Source organism: Heteronotia binoei, chromosome 7 (assembly GCF_032191835.1).
Source record: "Heteronotia binoei isolate CCM8104 ecotype False Entrance Well chromosome 7, APGP_CSIRO_Hbin_v1, whole genome shotgun sequence".
Classification (NCBI taxonomy): domain Eukaryota; kingdom Metazoa; phylum Chordata; class Lepidosauria; order Squamata; family Gekkonidae; genus Heteronotia; species Heteronotia binoei.
Window position 1 is genome coordinate 7,595,196 of NC_083229.1, and position 20,083 is coordinate 7,615,278.

Below are 20,083 nucleotides of genomic sequence, written 5' to 3' on the forward strand. Positions count from 1 at the left end.
TATATTGGATCATATCACTGGTGCCTTAAGGTCAATAACGTCTACTCAGACTGGCAGTAGCTCTCCAGGGTCTCAGGAGGAGGTCTTTCATCCAGGGTTTATTTTGTAGCAGGAACTCCTTTGCATATTAGGCCACACATCCCTGGAGTAGCCAATCCTCCAAGAGCTTACAGGACTCTTCTTACAGGGCCTACTGTAAGCTTCAGGAGGACTAGCTACGTCAGGGGAGTGTGGCCTAATCATAGAATCATAGAGTTGGAAGGGACCTCTAGGGTCATCTAGTCCAACCCCCTGCACAATGCAGGAAACTCACAAACAACTCCCCCTAAATTCACAGGATCCTCATTGCTGTCAGGTGATCATCTAGCCTCTGTTCAAAAACCTCCAAGGAAGAAGAGCCCACCACCTCCCGAGGAATCATTCTAATGGTCAGGAAGTTCTTCCTAATGTTGAGCCGGAAAATATTTTGATTTCATTTCAACCCATTGGTTCTGGTCCTACCTTCCGGGGCCACAGAAAGCAATTCCACACCATCCTCTAGATGACAGCTCTTCAAGTACTTGATGGTGATCATATCACCTCTCAGCTGCCTCCTCTCCAGGCTAAACATCCCCAGCTACTTCAACCTTTTCTCAGAGGACTTGGTCTCCAGACCCCTCACCATCTTCATCGCCCTCCTCTGGACCCATTCCAGCTTGTCTATATCCTTCTTAAAATGCGGTGCCCAAAACTGAACACAATACTCCAGGTGAGGTCTTACCAGAGCAGAGTAAAGCGATACCATCACATCACATGATCTGGACACTATACTTCTGTATACACTATACAGTCCAAAATTGCATTTGCCTTTTTAGCCACCGCATCACACTGCTGACTCATGTTCAGCGTATGATCCACTAAGACCCCTAGATCCTTTTCGCACATACTACTGCTAAGACAAGTCTCCCCCATTCTGTAACCATGCATTGGATTTTTCCTACCTGAATGTAGAACTTTACATTTATCCCCATTAAAATTCATTTTATTGGTTTTAGCCTAGTTTTCCAGCCTGTCAAGGTTATCCTGTATCCTGTTTCTGTCTTCTTCTCTGTTTGCAACCCCTCCCAATTTAGTATCATCTGCAAATTTAATAAGCATTCCCTCTATTCCTTCATCCAAATCATAGATAAAGATGTTGAACAAAACAGGTCTCAGGACAGATCCCTGAGGCACTCCACTTGTCACTCCTCTCCAAGAAGATGAAGAACCATTCACAAGCATTCTTTGGGTGTGATCTGTCAACCAGTTACAGATCCACCTAACGGTAACAGGATCCAAACCACATTTCACCAACTTGTCAACAAGGATAGTATGTGGAACCTTATCAAAAGCCTTACTGAAATCAAGATAAACCATGTCTACAGCATTCCCGTGACCCAGCAAGGTAGTCACTTTCTCAATGCAAGAGGAACTCCTAATGCAAAGGAGTTCCTGCTACAAAAAAAGTCCTGCTTTCATCTAATCTACTGCCTGGTCCTTTCCACAGGAGATGCTGAGGACTGAACCTGGGACCTTCTGCATGCCAAGCAGAAGTTCTGCCACTGAACCATGATCCTAGAACCATAGAATCATAGAGTTGGAAGGGACCTCCAGGGCCATCTAGTCCCACCCCCTGCACAATGCAGGAAACTCACAAACACCTCCCCCTAAATTCACAGGATCTTCATTGCTGTCAGATGGCCATCTAGCCTCTGTTGAACAACCTCCAAGGAAGGAGAGCCCACCACCTCCCGAGGAAGCCTGTTCCACTGAGGAACTGCTCTAACGGTCAGAAAGTTCTTCCTAATGTTGAGCCGGAAACTCTTCTGATTTAATTTCAACCCATTGGTTCTGGTTCTACCTTCCAGGGCCACAGAAAACAATTCCACACCATCCTCTAGATGACAGCCCTTCAAGTACTTGAAGATGGTGATCCTACTACCTCTCAGCCCCCTGCTCATCAGGCTAAACATCCCCAGCTCCTTCAACCTTTCCTCATAGGACTTGGTCTTCAGATCCCTCACCATCTTTGTCGCCCTCCTCTGGACCCGTTCCAGCTTGTCTATATCCTTCTTAAAATGTGGTGCCCAAAACTGAACACAATACTCCAGTTAAGGTCTTACCAGAGCAGAGTAAATCCTGTCTCCAATGAACTGTTTTTTATTTATACATTCCAGAAATATGCATGGGGATAGAAGGGAAATATCAGTGTGGTGTAGGGTGACGATGTAATACGAGGACGAGGAGCACCCAGGTTTGAATCCCTTCTCTGCCATGGAAACTCGCTGGCGATCTGGGAGTCAGCTGCACACTCTAAGCTGAACCTACTCCATAGGGTTGTTTTAACAATTAAATAGAGGAGAGGAGATTAATATAAACTACTTTGGGTCCCCAGAGTGGGATAAGGCATAAGGGTATAAAAGTGGGGTCTTGTGAGCCAAAATTCTGCTTTGTGAGCTACTGGCATTTAAATTTGTCAGCGACTGCATACATCGGTTTCCTCTGGGGCCATTTTTCCTGAGCTGAGACGAAAAATGTGTGAACTGGAGGCTAAAAAATTGTGAGCTACCTCACACTAACTCAACCTAGAGGGGACATTGGCTCTGGGATGTTCCTGATGCCATGATGTCAACTGGAAGTGACATGATCACATCAGGGATGTCATGCGGTGACACTCTGGTTTAAAGGGCAAAACTCTATGGTAAAACCGGCTTCAAACCATAGAGTTTTGCCCTTAAACCAGGGAGTCACCGCACATCCTTGGAGGTCCCTCACTTGCAATTCCTTCTGTTTATTTCTTTAGTGCCTTTTTTATCTTTCCTGTCCTCCAAGGAGCTCAGAGTGGTCTGTTTGGTTCTCTTTTGCCCATCCAAACTCCCCTGCAGTGTGGGGTTGACTGAGACAGAATGATTTGCCTCAGGGCACCCAATAGCTTCGCGGGGAGACTAGGGATAGGGTTGCCAAGTCCAATTCAAGAAATATCTGGGGACTTTGGGGGTGGAACCAGGAGACTTTGGGGGTGGAGCCAGGAGACATTAGGGGTGGAGCCAGGATCAAGGCTGTGACAAGCATCATTGAACTCCAAAGGGAGTTCTGGCCATCACATTTAAAGGGACAGCACACCTTTCCAATTCTTTCCTTCCATAGGAAATAATGAAGGATAGGGGCACCTTCTTTTGGGGCTCATAGAATTGGACCCCCTGGTCCAATTTCTTTGAAACTTGGTGGGTATTTTGGGGAGAGGCACTAGATGCTATACTGAAAATTTGGTGCATGTAACCCAAAAAACAGCCCCCCCCCAGAGCCTGAGATACCCGCAGATCAATTCTCCATGATTTTCTATGGGAATAAAACTCCATAGGGAATAACAGAGCTCCCAGCAGACATTTCCCTCCCCTCCCCCCGCTTTCTGACGACCCTGAAGCGGGGGGAGGGCCTCCAAACCGGGGGATCCCCTGCCCCCACCTGGGGATTGGCAACCCTAACTAGGGATTTGAACGCAGGTCCCCTCAAACCGATCCCAGCACGCTCCCAACCCCGGCTCACCCTGCCCCATTTGCTTATGGCCTCCGAATGCATTTCTCCGGTTGGAGCTCTTCAGGAAAACAAACCTTAATGTTAGCAATTTAGGAAACGCAGCAGGGAAATTAATTCCAAGTCGCTGGGTGCCAAATTTCCATGAGTTGTACACAGAAGGTGCTCATTTTAAGGGACCCCAAGACCATTTGTAAAGAACCCTTCTGCTTTCTTATTTGCACATTCACCAGATCCGGTGCAGAGACCTTGTTGAAGCAGCTGACAGGGTTGCCAACATTGGGTTTGGGAATTCCTGGAGATTCCTGGGGTGCAGCCTGGGGAAGGCAAGGTTTGCAAAGGAAGGGATCTCAGCCATAAAGACCACACTCCCAAGCAGACATTTTCCCCAGGGAAACCAAGCTTTAGGTTTCAGGTTTATTAGATTTATATCCCGCCCTCCCTGCTGAAACAGGCTCAGGGCGGCTCACAACCTATAAAATCGCAATAAAGCTATTCAGCCACATGAGTTACATCGTAATTAAAAGTAAAGCCCCCTGGCACAGAGTGGTGGAGCTGCATTACTGCAGTCGGAGCCCTCCGCTCACGACCTGAGTTCGATCCCAGCGGAAGCTGGTTTCGGGTAGCCAGCTCCATGTTGACTCACCCTTCCATCCTTCCAAGGTCGGTAAAATGAGTCCCCAGCTTGCTGGGGGGGGAAGCGTAGATGACTGGGGAAGGCAATGGCAAACCACTCCGTAAAAAGTCTCCCGTGAAAACGCTGTGAAAGCAACGTCACCCCAGAGTCGGAAATGACTGGTGCTTGCACAGGGGACCACCTTTGCCTTTTTATTTAAAATTAAACAGTTAAAACTGTTCCAACTCTATGATTCTATGTGATTTTAGGGGGAGGTATTTGTGAGTTTCCTGCATTGTGCAGGGGGTTGGACTAGATGACCCTAGAGCTCCCTTCCAACTCTAGGATTCTATGATTCGATGTGAAGACAGTCTGGTGCTAATATCGTTTGATGTCATTGCATTTCTGATGGCGTTCATAGGGTTGCCAAGTCCAATTCAAGAAATATCGAGGGACTTTGGGGGTGGAGCCAGGAGATATTGGGGATGGAGCCATAAGCAAAGCTGTGACGAGCAAAACTGAACTCCAAAGGGAATTCTGGCTAGGGGCACTTTCTTTCGAGACTCATAGAATTGGACCCCCTGGTCCAATCTTTTTGAAGGTTGAAGAGCATTTTGAGGAGAGTCATCAGATGCTATGCTGAAAATTTGATACCTCTACCTCATGAAACAGCCCCTCCAGAGCCCCAGGTACCTAGGGTTGCCAATCCCCAGGTGGGGGCAGGGGATCCCCTGGTTTGGAGGCCCTCCTTCTGCTTCAGGGTCGTCAGAAAGCGGGGGGAAGGGAGGGAAATGTCTGCTGGGAACTCTGTTATTCCCTAGGGAGATTTATCCCCATAGAAAATCATAGAGAATTGATCCGCAGGTATCTGGGGCTCTGGGGGGCTGTTTTTTGGGGTAGAGGCACCAAATTTTCAGTATAGCATCTAGTGCCTCTCCCCAAAATACCTCCCAAGTTTCAAAAAGATTGGACCAGGGGGTCCAATTCTATGAGCCCCAAAAGAAGGTGCCCCTATCCTTCATGATTTCTTATGGAAGAAAGGCATTGAAAAGGTGTGCCATCCCTTTCCATCATCAAGATGGCATACCGATGGTACTTAACCCCAGCCCGATTGGCCAATATCTATATGAAATACTCCAACATATGCTGTACGAAATACTCCAACATATGCTATACGAAATACTCCAACAAATGCTGGAAATGTGGCAGAATTAAAGGCACCCTTTACCACATATGGTGGCAGTGTAGCTACGCAAAAAAATTTTGGGCCCAAATATATGATTGGTGTCAGAAAATTTTCAAATCTAGCCTCCCTCATACCCCCGAATTATATCTACTGAGCATTGTTAAAGGGGAAATGTCTAAGACATCCAAGCAATTGCTGTTACATATAATCACAGCGGCTAGATTATTATATGCTCAATATTGGAAGGTCCCCAAAATACCTGACAAAAATGAATTTCTACTTAAGGTTTTAGAAGCTGCAGAGTTAGACATGTTAACCATGAGATTAAGGGGGGGGGAAACCTTCAGGATCGTCAAAAGATCTGGGATCCACTGTATTCATGGATTAATAGTTTGGGAATTGACACGAGCAATCTGAAATGGAGTTGTAAATTTACCCCTCCAGCTCAGGGGGATGGGTGAAAGAGCTTGATTGTAACGATTGTTGACAGTTTATATTTTCTTTTTGTTTGTATATATGTGTTACAAAATAAAAGCATATTTTAAGTGGGGGGGGGGAAGAAAAGGTGTGCCATCCCTTTCAATGTGAAGGCCAGGACTCCCTTTGGAGTTCAATTATGCTTGTCACACCCTTGACCTTGGTTCCGCCCCTAATGTCTCCTGGCTCCATCCCCAAAGTCCCCAGATATTTCTTACATTGGACTTGGCAACCCTACAGTTACCCCCAGATCAGTTCTCCATTATGCTCTATGGAAATCGATCTCATAGGGAATAATGACGTGCCCAGCAGACATTCCCCGCCCCCCGGTTTCTGATGACTCTGAAGCGGGGGAGGTCCTGCTCCTACCTTGGGATTGTGCAGCCAACAAAGAGCAATACGGTTAGCGGAGCAGGACGAGCGGGTTAACAAACCTCCGCGTAAACCAGCCTCAGAAATTATACAAACTCGAATTTACTAAACAACAGATAAAACTAATTATTCCTACCCAGCCATGTCGTTTCATGGAAAAGGTGCATCAGGAGCATCAACCTCTTGCCCAAAGTCACTTTGAAAGCAACGTCACCCCAGAGTCGAAAAAACGACTGGTGCTCGCACGGGGGACTACCTTGACCTTGACCTTTAAGAGAGAAAGGTAAAGGTAAAGCAGCAGTCGTTTCCAACTTTGGGGTGACGTCACTTTATGACGTTTTCACGGCAGACTTTTTTAAGCGGTGGTTTGCCGTTGCCCAGTCATCTACACTTTCCCCCCAGCAAGCTGGGGACTCATTTTACCGACCTCGGAAGGATGAGAGGCTGAGTCAACCTTGAGCTGGCTACCTGAACCTAGCTTCCACCGGGGCTCATTTTAGTGGCTAATAGCCACAGCTTATCACTGGAACTCTCTGTCTGGGGCAGTGATGCTCTGTATTCTTAGTGCTTTGGGGTGAGCACAGTGAGAGGGCTTCTAGTGCCATGGCCCCACTGGTGGACTTCCTGATGGCACTTGGGGTTTTTTTGGCCACTGTGTGACACAGAGTTTTGGACTGGATGGGCCATTGGCCTGATCCAACATGGCTTCTCTTATGTTCTTAATGATGACAGGCTTCCTAGGTAAATTCCTGCATGTTTCAGTGGCGTCCTTTGTGAATGTCGTTCCATGAAAGATAGACTAGCTGCGCTTGTAATCGTATCGAGCATTGGTTCCAGATAATTTATGAATGATTTTCATCAGACGGAGGATGCCACCCAAACACACTTTTTTTTTTATTACCTTGAAGTGGAGAGTGGGCCTTCAAACCGGGGGAGGTTGTCCTGAAAAGGGCAGCTGCTGTGAGAGTCCTCTCAGCCCCACCCACCTCACAGGGTGTTTGTTGTGGGGGAGGAAGGTAAAGGAGACTATGAGTCGCTCTGAGACTCTTTGGAGTGGAGGGCGGGATATAAATCCAATATCTTCATCTACCTCACAGGGTGTTTGTTGTGGTGGGGGGGAGGTAAAGGAGATTGTGAGCCGCTCTGAGACTCTTCGGAGTGGAGGGCGGGATATAAATCCAATATCTTCATCTACCTCACAGGGTGTCTGTTGTGGGGGAGGAAGGTAAAGGAGATTGTGAGCCGCTCTGAGACTCTTCGGAGTGGAGGGCAGGATATAAATCCAATATCTTCATCTACCTCACAAGGTGTCTGTTATGGGGGAGGAAGGGAAAGGAGATTGTGAGCTGCTCTGAGACTCTTCAGAGAGGAGGGCGGGATATAAATCCAATATCTTCATCTACCTCACAAGGTGTCTGTTATGGGGGAGGAAGGGAAAGGAGATTGTGAGCTGCTCTGAGACTCTTCAGAGAGGAGGGCGGGATATAAATCCAATATCTTCATCTACCTCACAGGGTGTCTGTTGTGGGGGAGGAAGGGAAAGGAGATGGTGAGCTGCTCTGAGACTCTTCAGAGAGGAGGGCGGGATATAAATCCAATACCTTCATCTACCTCACAGGGTGTCTCTTGTGGGGGAGGAAGGGAAAGGAGATTGTGAGCTGCTCTGAGACTCTTCGGAGTGGAGGGCGGGATATAAATCCAATATCTTCTTCAACCTCACAGGGTGTCTGTTGTGGGAGAGGGAGATAAAGGAGATTGTGAGCCGCTCTGAGACTCTTCGGAGTGGAGGGCAGGATATAAATCCAATATCTTCATCTTCCTCACAGGGTGTCTGTTGTGGGGGAGGAAGGTAAAGGAGATTGTGAGCCGCTCTGAGACTCTTCGGAGTGGAGGGCAGGATATAAATCCAATATCTTCATCTTCCTCACAGGGTGTCTGTTGTGGGGGAGGAAGGTAAAGGAGATTGTGAGCTGCTCTGAGACTCTTTGGAGTGGAGGGCAGGATATAAATCCAATATCTTCATCTACCTCACAGGGTGTCTATTGAGGGGGAGGAAGGCAAAGGAGATTGTGAACCGCTTTGAGACTCTGAGTGGAGGGTGGAATATAAATCCAATGTCTTCTTTTTCTTCTTCTTCTTCTTCTTGAAGGAACCAAGAGCCCAAATTGCCCCAATACCAAACTGGGAGGACTGAAGCCAGCAAACTTCAGCTCGTTGAAGCCTCGCGTGAAACAGGGCATTTAGCACATCCCTGTTGCGTCTTACTGCCTTGCTGCATTCCATCCAGGTATTGGCTAACAGAGAAGAATTGGAGCCTCGGACTCCGTTTTCACGGCACTGCACACTACTTCCCGACTCCAGTCTCAAGGAACAAACTGTCGGACATCAATATAGGACTGGTTGTTTGGGGAGTAGTTTATCTTTGCGCTTTGTGATACACTGTCTTTTCTATGAATGATTTGTTATATAAATAATTGCATTTCTAAGGATTTGAGATTGATTTAACGTGAATGCCTGTGTGGCTCTCTCCTCCTGCTCCACCTGGGGATTAGCAATCCTAGGGTACCCCAAGAAGTACAGCAAGATAGCCCAAAAAATTGTGGTGTCCAAAACTGAACACAATACTCCAGGTGAGGTCTTACCAGAGCAGAATAAGGCGATACCATCACATCACATGAGCTGTATAATTGTTGTTTTGAGATATATTTTTCGTTATCCTCCACAATTTCTTTTGGCTATCTTGCCCACCTATTCTGAGAGTCAAGATTCTTGCATCTGAGAAAAGGGAGGGACAGTGGCTCAGTGGTAAAGCATCTGCTTGGTAAGCAGAAGGTCCCAGGTTCAGTCCCCGGCATCTCCAACTAAGAAGGGTCCAGGCAAGTAGGCATGAAAAACCTCAGCTGGAGACCCTGGAAAGCCGCTGCCAGTCTGAGTAGACAAGACTGGCTTTGATGGACCCAGGGTCTGATTCAGTAGAAGGCAGCTTCATATGTTCATATGTTCAAGGGAGCTTTGATTCTCAACTGTTTACACCCCTAACATCTTGTTTATCTTTAGGGTTCTCGCATGGCGTTGCTCAAGGGAACTAGCGTGCCATCCATCTTCCAGAAGACAGAGGGAGGGGGCAGGCAGAGAAGAGGGACTTCTCTCTCCCCACCCCCCATCCCCGGAAGCTCTGAGGCGGACCTGCAAAATAGACAAGAGCCTTTCTGGCATCTGGCAAAGCCGAGCATCTTGGCTGCTACCCCTTCTTCTGTGTGCACATCGAGTTCAGAAAATGGCTTGTTTTACCGACACTCTGAGGAGATCTCGGCAACGGCACTCGCTTCCCACCATCTGCTCTCAGCGGTGGGAGCCAAGGACGTGGCAGGGTGTGCGGGTGAGTGGGCAGAATAGTCTAGGGTTGCCAAGTCCAATTCAAGAAATATCTGGGGATTTTGGGGGCGGAGCCAGGAGACATTGGGGCGGAGCCAGGAACAAGGGTGTGACAAGCATAATTGAACTCCAAGGGAGTTCTGGCCATCACATTTAAAGGGACAGCACACCTTTTTAAATGTCTTCCTTCCATAGGAAATAATGAAGGATAGGGGCACCTTTTTGGGGGTTCATAGAATTGGACCCCCTGGTCCAATCATTTTGAAACTTGGAGGGTACTTTGGGGAGAGGCACTAGATACTATATTGAAAATTTGGTGCCTCTACCTCAAAAAACAGCTCCCCCAGAGCCCCCGAAACCTCCAGATCAATTCCCCATGATACCCTATGAGAATCGATCTCCACATAGGGAATAATGAAGTGCTCAGCAGACGTTCCTCCCCCCCATCCACGTTTCTGGCGATTCTGAAGTGAGGGGTTGGCCTCTCTACTCATGAATTGCAGCCAACTTCTTCCAAGTAACACAGACACCCCATCCCAAGAGGAAGCCTTTCCAGTCGGAGACTGGAGCCTCCTGAAGGGGAAAGTCACATGGTGGCTTTGGGGGTGGGGCTTCCCCCCACCGGCCAGCGGACTGGGGGCGGGAAGGAGCCTGGGAAAGCGGAATAAGCCCCGCTGGGACCTGGGGATTGGCAAGCCTAGAATGGTCCCACACAAAAAGCCATGATGTGACCCTCTCAGGCATTCCCAAAGCCATGTCTCTTTGGAGCTTCGCCTCTGTGGAGCAACATGCGGGCCATCTCTCTTCCTTTGCTCCAACTGCACAAGGCAGCGGGATAGAAGGCCCCAAGGAGATCCCGTCGATTCAGCTCTGACACAGCAAATGGGGCTGCGGGCCAACACCGGCCCTCCTTCAAGCCCAGTGATTGAATTGCTCGTGACGTACTTGCAAATAGCATCAAAGCCCTTTTTGTTCATAGCCCGAGGGCTGAAAAGCAGCTCTCTGATGCTGCAGGGGAGGAACGCGACTGGTACGGTTTTCTCCTTTCCCCGCTAGCGCTGTTTTATGCATAGACGTGTTTGGAGCCCTGGTGTGCTTGAGGCTGTAGAAAAGGGAGCTTCATGTGTTGAGGAAGGGCCAGGACTTGGTGGTAGAACATCTTGACATTCAGAAGGTCCCAGGCTCATAAGGACGTAAGAGAAACCATGTTGGATCAGGCCAGTGGCCCATCCAGCCCAAACCTCTGAGTCACATAAGAACATAAGAGAAGCCATGTTGGATCAGGCCAGTGGCCCATCCAGCCCAAACCTCTGAGTCACATAAGAACATAAGAGAAGCCATGTTGGATCAGGCCAATGGCCCATCCAGCCCAAACCTCTGAGTCACATAAGAACATAAGAGAAGCCATGTTGGATCAGGCCAGTGGCCCATCCAGTCCAACACTCTGTGTCACAGAAGAACATAAGAGAAGCCCTACTGGATCAGGCCAATGGCCCATCCAGTCCAACACTCTGTGTCACAGAAGAACATAAGAGAAGCCCTGTTGGATCAGGTCAATGGCCCATCCAGTCCAACACTCTGTGTCACAGAAGAACATAAGAGAAGCCATATTGGATCAGGCCAGTGGCCCATCCAGTCCAACACTCTGTGTCACATAAGAATATAAGAGAAGCCATGTTGGATCAGGCCAATGGCCCATCCAGCCCAAACCTCTGAGTCACACAAGAACATAAGAGAAGCCATGTTGGATCAGGCCAATGACCCATCCAGTCCAACACTCTGTGTCACAGAAGAACATAAGAGAAGCCCTGTTGGATCAGGCCAATGGCCCATCCAGCCCAAACCTCTGAGTCACACAAGAACATAAGAGAAGACATATTGGATCAGGCCAATGGCCCATCCAGTCCAACACTCTGTGTCACATAAGAACCTAAGAGAAGCCATGTTGGATCAGGCCAATGGCCCATCCAGCCCAAACCTCTGAGTCACACAGTGTGTAACATCAGGAGGTCCACCAGTGGGGCCAGAACTCCAGAAGCCCTCCCACTGCTGCCCCTCCCCCAAGCACCAAGAATGCAGAGCACCACTGACCCAGACAGAGAGTCCCAACAATACGCTGTGGCTAAGATCCCCTGATGCACCTCTGCTCCATAGGTTTATCCAATCCCCTCTTGAAGCTAGCTATGCTTGCAGCCGCCACCACCTCCTGGGGCAGTGAATTCCATGTGTTAATTTCTAACCTGACTGCTTGGCTTTCATTAAGTACCCACAAGTTCTCGTATTGTGAGAAAGGAAGAAAAGGACTTCTTTCTCTACTTTCTCCATCCCGTGCATAATCTTGTCAACCTCGATCATGTCAGCCCACAGTCGACGTTTCTCCAAGCTAAAGGGCCCCAAGCATTTTAACCTTTCTTCAAAGGGAAAGTGTTCCAACCCTTTAATCATTCTAGTTGCCCTTTTCTGCACTTCTTCCAGTGCTATAATCGCGTTTTTGAGATCTGGTGACCAGAATTGTACACAGTATTCCAAATGAGGACGTGCCATCGATATATACAGGGACATGATACTGATCTATTTGTTTTCAATTCCCTTCCTAATAATTCCCAGCGTGGCATTGGCCTTTATTGCAATCGCACACTGTCTTGACATTTTCAGTGAGTTATCAACCGCAGCCCCAAGATCTCTCTCTTGGTCAGTCTCTGCCAGTTTGGACCCAATCAATCCGTATTTAGAGTTAGGATTTTTAGCCCCAATGTGCATTACTTTGCACTTGGCCACGTTGAACCTCATTTGCCACGTTGACGCCCATTGACCCAGCCTCGACAGATAATAATAAACTTTTTATTTATACCCTGCCCTCCCCGCCTAGGCAGGCTCAGGGCGGCTAACAAGACATGGTAAAACCATGATACAGATCCCATTGGAGTTCCTCACAATCCTCTCTGGTTCTCACCACCCTGAACAATTTAGTGTCATCCGCAAACTTAGCCACTTCACTGCTTACTCCCAACTCCAAAGCATTAATGAACAAGTTAAAAAGCATCGGATCCAGTACTGAATCCTGGGATACCTCACTGCTTACCGCCTCCCACTGTGAAAATTGGCCATTGATACTTACTCTTTGTTTCCCGTTAATTATCCAGTTCTTATCCACAAGAGGACTTGTCCTTTTACCCCGTAACACTTGAACTTACTTAGGAACCTTTGATGAGGAACTTGATCAAAAGCTTTCTGGCAGTCTAGGTACACAATGTTTATTTGGTCCTCTTTGTCTACATGTTTGTTCACCTCCTCAAAGAACTCTAACAGGTGAGACAAGATCTTCTCCTACAGAGCCCATGCTGAGACTTCCTCGATAGCTTTTGCTCATCAATGAGCCTATTAATTCTCTCTTTAATAACGGTTTCGGCCAACTTTCCAGGTATTGGAAGTGATGTCATTGTGCTGGCGACGTTGCACACTGCCCACTCCAGGAGTGTCTGGGGGAAATTTATGGTTTCCCCAGAGGCTCTAGCAATTTGGGAGGAAAGCTCTATGGTACCATAGAATTTTTCCCTCCCAAATTGCTAGAGCGTCTGGGGAAACCATAGATTTTTCCTCGACATTCCTAGAGTGGCCAGTGTGCCACATCGCTGGAGGCCGCGGGGGACTTGGCAACCCTAACAACATCATCATCTAAATTTGTTGAATCTGGCTGATGCACATCAAGTGAGGTAATACATAATTTAAAACAGGGGTGACATGATAGAGGTCGACAAGATAATGCATGGGATGGAGAAAGTAGAGGAAGAAGTACTTTTCTCCCTTTCTCACAATACAAGAACTCGTGGGCATTCGATGAAATTGCTGAGCAGACAGGTTAAAACGGATAAAAGGAAGTCCTTCTTCACCCAAAGGGTGATTAACATGTGGAATTCACTGCCACAGGAGGTGGTGGCGGCTGCAAGCATAGCCAGCTTCAAGAGGGGGATAGATAAAAATATGGAACAGAAGTCCATCAGTGGCTATTAGCCACAGTGTGTATATATATGTATGTGTGTGCATAATTTTTTTGGCCACTGTGTGACACAGAGTGTTGGACTGGATGGGCCATTGGCCTGATCCAACATGGCTTCTCTTATGTTCTTATGTGACTCAGAGTGTTGGACTGGAGGCCCCACTGGCCTGATCCAACATGGCTTCTCTTATGTTCTTATGTGACTCAGAGTGTTGGACTGGAGGCCCCACTGGCCTGATCCAACATGGCTTCTCTTATGTTCTTATGTGACACAGAGTGTTGGACTGGGTGGGCCATTGGCCTGATCCAACATGGCTTCTCTGATGTTCTTATGTGACACAGAGTGTTGGACTGGGTGGGCCATTGACCTGATCCAACATGGCTTCTCTTAGGTTCTTAGGTTCAGGGATCAGCCGCCCTGAGCCACTCGTGGGAAGGGCGGGATATAAATTCTAAATAAATAAATAAATAAATAAAATTAAAAAATGTTCTTACAGCACAGCAATACAGATTGAAACTGTAAAACAGTAACAATCAGAAATCCAGAAATGGCATCCAAGGTGTTATTCTTCCAGACGGTCAGAGCAGTGCATGGGGTGGGGAGGAACCTCTGGGGGGGGGGGGAGATGAGAAAAAAGGAAGGTGCCAGCCAACCCTGTCCTCAATCAAAAGCCTGGCAGAACATCTCTGCCTTACAGGCTCTGCAGAAAGTCCCTCAGAACTCGGATTTCACGTGGCAGTGAGTTCCACCAGGCTGGAGCCAGCACTGAGAAGGCCCTGGCCCTTCCCGAAGACAGCCAGTCCTCTTTACAGCCAGGGATCACCAGTAGGTTACACCAGCAGAGTACAACGCTCTACCAGGGACATAAGAGGTTTTTAAAAATCTGCCTGGCTCTACCAAGGTTCTAAAAATAATCAATGCTTGCCAGGAAAGGGGTCCGCAAGTGTTGCAGTGCCCACAGCCCCTCCACAGGACCCCGACCCTCTTTGTTGCAGCTCCTGACTAGGGTTGCCAAGTCCAATTCAAGAAATATCTAGGGACTTTGGGGGCGGAGCCAGGAGACTTTGGGGGTAGAGTCAGGAGACATTAGGGGTGGAGCCAGGAACAAGGCTGTGACAAGCATCATTGAACTCCAAAGGGAGTTCTGGCCATCACATTGAAAGGGACGGCACACCTTTTCAATGCCTTCCTTCCATAGGAAATAATGAAGGATACGGGCACCTTCTTTTGGGGCTCATAGAATTGGACCCCCTAGTACAATCGTTTTGAAACTTGGGGGGTATTTTGGGGAGAGGCACTAGATGCTATACTGAAAATGTGGTGCCTTTACCCCAAAAAACAGCCCCCCAGAGCCCCAGATTCCCGCAGATCAATTCTCCGTGATTTTCTATGGGAATAAATCTCCATAGGGAATATTAGAGTTCCCAGCAGACATTTCCCTCCCCTCCCCCCGCTTTCTGACGACCCTGAGGCGGGGGGAGGGCCTCCAAACCGGGGGATCCCCTGCCCCCACCTGGGGATTGGCAACCCTACTCCTGACCCATCATCAAATCCCAGGATGTATCACCCCAGCCTCTCCTGAACTAGTTCTCCGCAATCCATGAGGAAATACGCACATCCTGTCCCCACAGGAAAGCCCCCTTGTGATCCTCCTCACTGCAGCAAAGAAATGGAATAGCCCTAAAACGGAAAGATGCAGCCCCCCCCCCTACAGTGCAGTCACGGCATATCAAAGCATGGGACTACTTCATCTTTGATAAAATTACAGCAGATTTACAATGTCGAGATCCTCAAACCCAACACACGCAGCCAGGCCTCGGATTCCGTGGGACCTCCCTGGAGCACAGCTCCTGAGCCTTTGTGAGAGTTCCACCTAGGGTTGCCAAGTCCAATTCAAGAAATAGCTGGGGACTTTGGGGGTGGAGCCAGGAGACATTAGGGGTGGAGCCAAGATCAAGGCTGTGACAAGCATCATTGAACTCCAAAGGGAGTTCTGGCCATCACATTGAAAGGGACGGCATACCTTTTCAATTCCTTCCTTCCATAGGAAATAATGAAGGATAGGGGCACCTTCTTTTGGGGATCATAGAATTGGGCCCCCTGGTCCAATCTTTTTCAAACTTGGGGGGGGGGGTATTTTGGGGGAGAGGCACTAGATGCTATACTGAAAGTTTGGTGCCTCTACCCCCAAAAACAGCACACCCCGCCCCCCCCCCCCCAGAGCCCCAGATACCCGCAGATCAATTCTCCATGATTTTCTATGGGAATAAATCTCCCTAGGGAATAACAGAGTTCCCGGCAGACATTTCCCTCCCCCCCCCCCCGCTTTCTGACGACCCTGAAGCGGGGGGAGGGCCTCTAAACCGGGGGATCCCCCGCCCCCACCTCGGGATTGGCAACCCTAGTTCCACCTCCTTGTCCTTTGAATAGTAGATGAGCGCCGCCACCTTTTCCCCTACAAAATGAGCTCTGCTCGCAACTATTAAAGAAATGGCTCCCACAAGCGCCTTGCGGGATCTCTCTCAATTCCGCAGGGCCCGTAAAACAGAATTATTTCCACAGGCCTTCAACATCTAACCAGGAGGGAGCTGCCATCCTACACCGCTGAGGAATTACAATCACAATAGGATCATCTCTAAGGAGTGTAGGATCCCGCCGAATCAAAGCACCCCGAAAGGTTTTAAAATGTTTCAAATGGTATTTTATTGTTTCCGAACCTATAACCGTAATGCTTGAAGTGATTTGTTAACTGCCTGGAGTCCGCTTGCAGAGAGGGCGGGACAAAAGTTGGAACAAGCAAACAAATGAATAAAAGGACATCCAGCACTTCCCCAAACCTTGCAAATGCCGGCTCATTATTTGATCTGTAGCACCTCACACGGATTTATATACTTGATCTATGTTTATAGATCACCACCTTATCGAAAACCACCGTCTTCCCAAGATTGCCCTGTCTGGCGAACTTTCCACCGGCCATCGAAATAGAGGGGCACCAAAGAAGAGGTACAAGGACTCCTTGAAGAAATCCCTTGGCACCTGTCGCATCAACCATCACCGGTGGTCTGACCTAGCCTCAGATCGCAAAGCATGGAGGCACACCATCCACCAGGCTGTCTCTTCCTTTGAGAACGCACGCATAGCTGGTCTTGAGGACAAAAGGAGATTGAGGAAGAATCGCACTGCTACAGGACCAACCCTAAATCAGACTTTTCCCTGCAGCCGCTGTGGCCGGACCTGCCTGTCCCACATTGGTCTTGTCAGCCACCAGCGAGCCTGCAGCAAACGTGGACTATTGCACCCTTCTTAAATCTTCGTTCGCGAAGTCAAGCCGAGAGAGAGATGTTTATAGATCTATTTGTCTCTCTTTGTCTATTTCTGGAATTATTTTCCAATTTCCCCTAAGCTTGCTTGCCTTGATATGTGTTTTGGAAATATCGAAATACTTCATAAATTAAGTTGTAATAACTGACTGTATTCAATGTGATACGTGCATTCCGTATACGTCCTTTTGGGTTTGATAACTTACTGCTCCACTTCCCTTCTCCCAGGTACGGTTGCCAAGTCCCTTGCAGTCTCTACCTATTGTACCATAGAGTTTTCCCTCCCAAAGGGCTAGAGCGTCCGGGGAAACCATAGAGTTTTCCCAGAAATGCCTAGAGTGGCCGCCACGAGCTGTCGCTGGCACGACGACGTCACTTCCGGGTGATGTCATCACACTGCCGAAGTTGGGGGAGTTTCCCCTGCCAGTCCAATGTGGGACGGTGGGTTGGGAACCTCACCCAGATGGGGGGCTTGGCAGCCCTTCTCCCAAGTAATATTGTGTTGGTATCTAAGGGTGGCCAGCGGTAGCTTTAATAATAATAATAATAATAAACTTTTATTTATACCCCGCCCTCCCCGCCTAGGCAGGCTCCGGGCGGCTAACAAGACATGGTAAAACCATGATACAAATAAAACAATATATAATATAATTAATAATTTAAACAGTAAAACCAATACAACAGTATGACATTAGAATACAATCGAATGGCGTGTAAGATGGCTCGGTATTACTGATCTTATCAGGAGTTCCGTCTTAAAAAGCTAGCTGGAAGAGGGCAGTTTTGCAGGCCCCACGGAACTGGTTAAGATCCCGTAGGGCCCGCACCTCTTCCGGCAATTGATTCCACCATTGGGGGGAACGCCTGTTCTCTAGTAGCTTTTAATTTGGTTTCTTTTGGCCCAGGGATTTCAAGAAGATTTTTTGAGCTTGATCGCAGTGCTCTCTGGGGAACATATGGAGAGAGGCGGTCCCTAAGGTAGGCAGGTGTTTTTGCCTACAACTCCCATATGGAGAGAGGCGGTCCCTAAGGTAGGCAGGTGTTTTTTGCCTATAACTCCCATCAGCCCCAGCCATTGGCCATGTTGGCTGGGGCTGATGGGAGTTGTAGGCAAAAAATCATTTGGAGAGCTTGGGCAATTTTTGATAATGACTAAGTACAAGAGGGAGGAGGATATTAATTTTGGTCCTTATTAATTAAGGGTACCTTTAATATTAAGAGATTAAGCATATAACACCGGCGGCGGGGGTCAAGTAACGGGGGGAGGGGTGGGTAGAAAATAATATATGGGATAGATTTAAAAAAAAGTAATTATTAATGAAGTAAGAAATTGAAATTTATTACCATATGTTACTAATAAAACTGTTTGACAACCAAAACATCTGGAGAGCTACCGCTGGCCACCCCTGTTGTATCCTGTTTAACACCAATAAAGTTTGACAATGGAAAAAAAAAAAGAAGCTCGCGTGGCAACTCACCCAGGAAATCCAGCCCGCTGCTGTCCTTCACGCTGCTCACGCAGTTCTCCAAGTAAATCCCATCCTTATAGCAGTCCTTCTTCTTGCTCAAGCCCAGGATCTCGCTCGGCTGGTTCAGGGCCTCCCCGCCAGAACACGAGCAGGGAGTCTGCATGATGCCACAAGGGTGGAAGCTGCTGCTGGTGGCCAGACATGTCTCGAGCCACTTGCACAGCATCTGGCAGGCCGCCTTGCTGGGATTCCGGTTGCCGACCACCAGGTATTCCACCGAGAAGTCCCCGTCCTGGGCCTTAGCCGGCTTCCACCGGACATGGCCGCCGTCGGCCGTCGCCGCAGCAGTCTGTTTCATCTGGAGGAACTGTTTGTTGGACTGGAGGAAGGCATAGCGGGTGGAGCTGTCGCAGAGGTTCAGGACGTCGTCGAAGCTCTCCATCCCCAAGTAGGTCCGGGTGGACTCCAGGAAGGAGTCGAACTGGTAGGTGCGGATCTGCTGGCGGTCACAGGCCCCCGCCGGCTTCAGGACCTTCATGTACAAGGTGTACCGCCGGGGGTCCGGGTTCTGGATAATCCACGAGCAACGGGACGCGTTCGACGGGAAGACAGCCGAAGAGGAGAAATATCCAAAGAATTTGCCCTGGACCAGGGTGGTGCACGAAGACTGCCCCAAGTCGAGGGCCGCCCCTGTCCACGCAAAGAGGAGTGGCACAAGCAACAGTGGGTTCAAGGAATATCCAGCGCTTCTCCTCATCCTAGGTCCCTGGTCCTTTGGAACTCACAGCGATTGCCAGGCAGAGGGCCGATCTCGGACATAACAGGAGGAAGGGAGAGAGGTCTCGCCCCAGGCGCCGGAGGAGGGTCAAGCCGGGCTCCCCATCTCTCGAGAAGAGCTCCTCCTGGTGGTTTAGACAGGTAACTCCTGGAGAAAGAGAAAAATGGGTTGGGTTAATGCCAAGGACATAGCAGAAGATTCTGTGGATTTCAGCAGATCATGGGAACAGGGCCGGCTCGCCCGCAAGGCAAACTAGGCGGTTGCCTAGGGCGTCGAGAGGCGCGGGGCAGCAAATTGGGTTCCCCCCCCCCGATGTCCCAGGCAAGTGCTTAGTTTGCCTCCCTCACCCCCACCGCTGCTAGCCCCCTCCAACCCACCACCACCACGGTGCTCCTCTCGTTCGCTCCCCTCCCCCTGCTCACCGCAATTAAAACTAAGCTCTGCCGGCTTTGCAGCCTCTTGTTAAAGAGACTCTTAACAAAGTGCACAGACACGGCTGCAAGGCTTAGTTGTAGTCGCGGCGAGTGGGGGGAGGGGGCGAGAGAGTGGAGTGTGGCGGCCGGGAGGTGGGTGAGCAGAGCACAGCAGGGGTGCAGGGGGGGGGGCACCTGCCTAGGGCGCTATTCGCCCTAGAGCCACCCCCGCATGGGACACAAAGGGCTTTTTGCATCAGGGGCCAGTGTTCCCTCTACGCTGCATTAGTGGAAGCTAGCTCACAGATTTTTAGCCTCTGGCTCACACATTTTTGTCTTAGCTCGGGAAAAATGGACCCAAAGCACACTAAGTGATGCAGTCGCTCACAACTTTAATGCCACTAGCTCACAGCTTTTAATACCAGTGGCTCATGAAGTAGAATTTTTGCTCACAAGCAGGCCTCGGATTCTGTGGGAGCTCACAGGAGCGCAGCTCCTGAACCTCCCTGAGAGTTCCACCTCCTCCT

The 20,083-nt window shown here is 48.9% G+C and overlaps 1 protein-coding gene across 1 annotated transcript in view; it reads right to left on the minus strand.

Annotated features, from left to right (window-relative positions):
• Positions 1-19,286, minus strand: part of LOC132574833 (adhesion G protein-coupled receptor B1-like) — a 249,685-nt gene extending 230,399 nt beyond the window's left edge. Inside the window, exon 1 of the mRNA XM_060243064.1 lies at positions 18,375-19,286. Within this exon, the coding sequence (XP_060099047.1) occupies positions 18,375-19,122 (748 nt within the window). The 5' untranslated portion in view covers positions 19,123-19,286. The remainder of the gene's footprint in view (positions 1-18,374) is intronic.
• Positions 19,287-20,083: the final 797 nt, after the last annotated feature.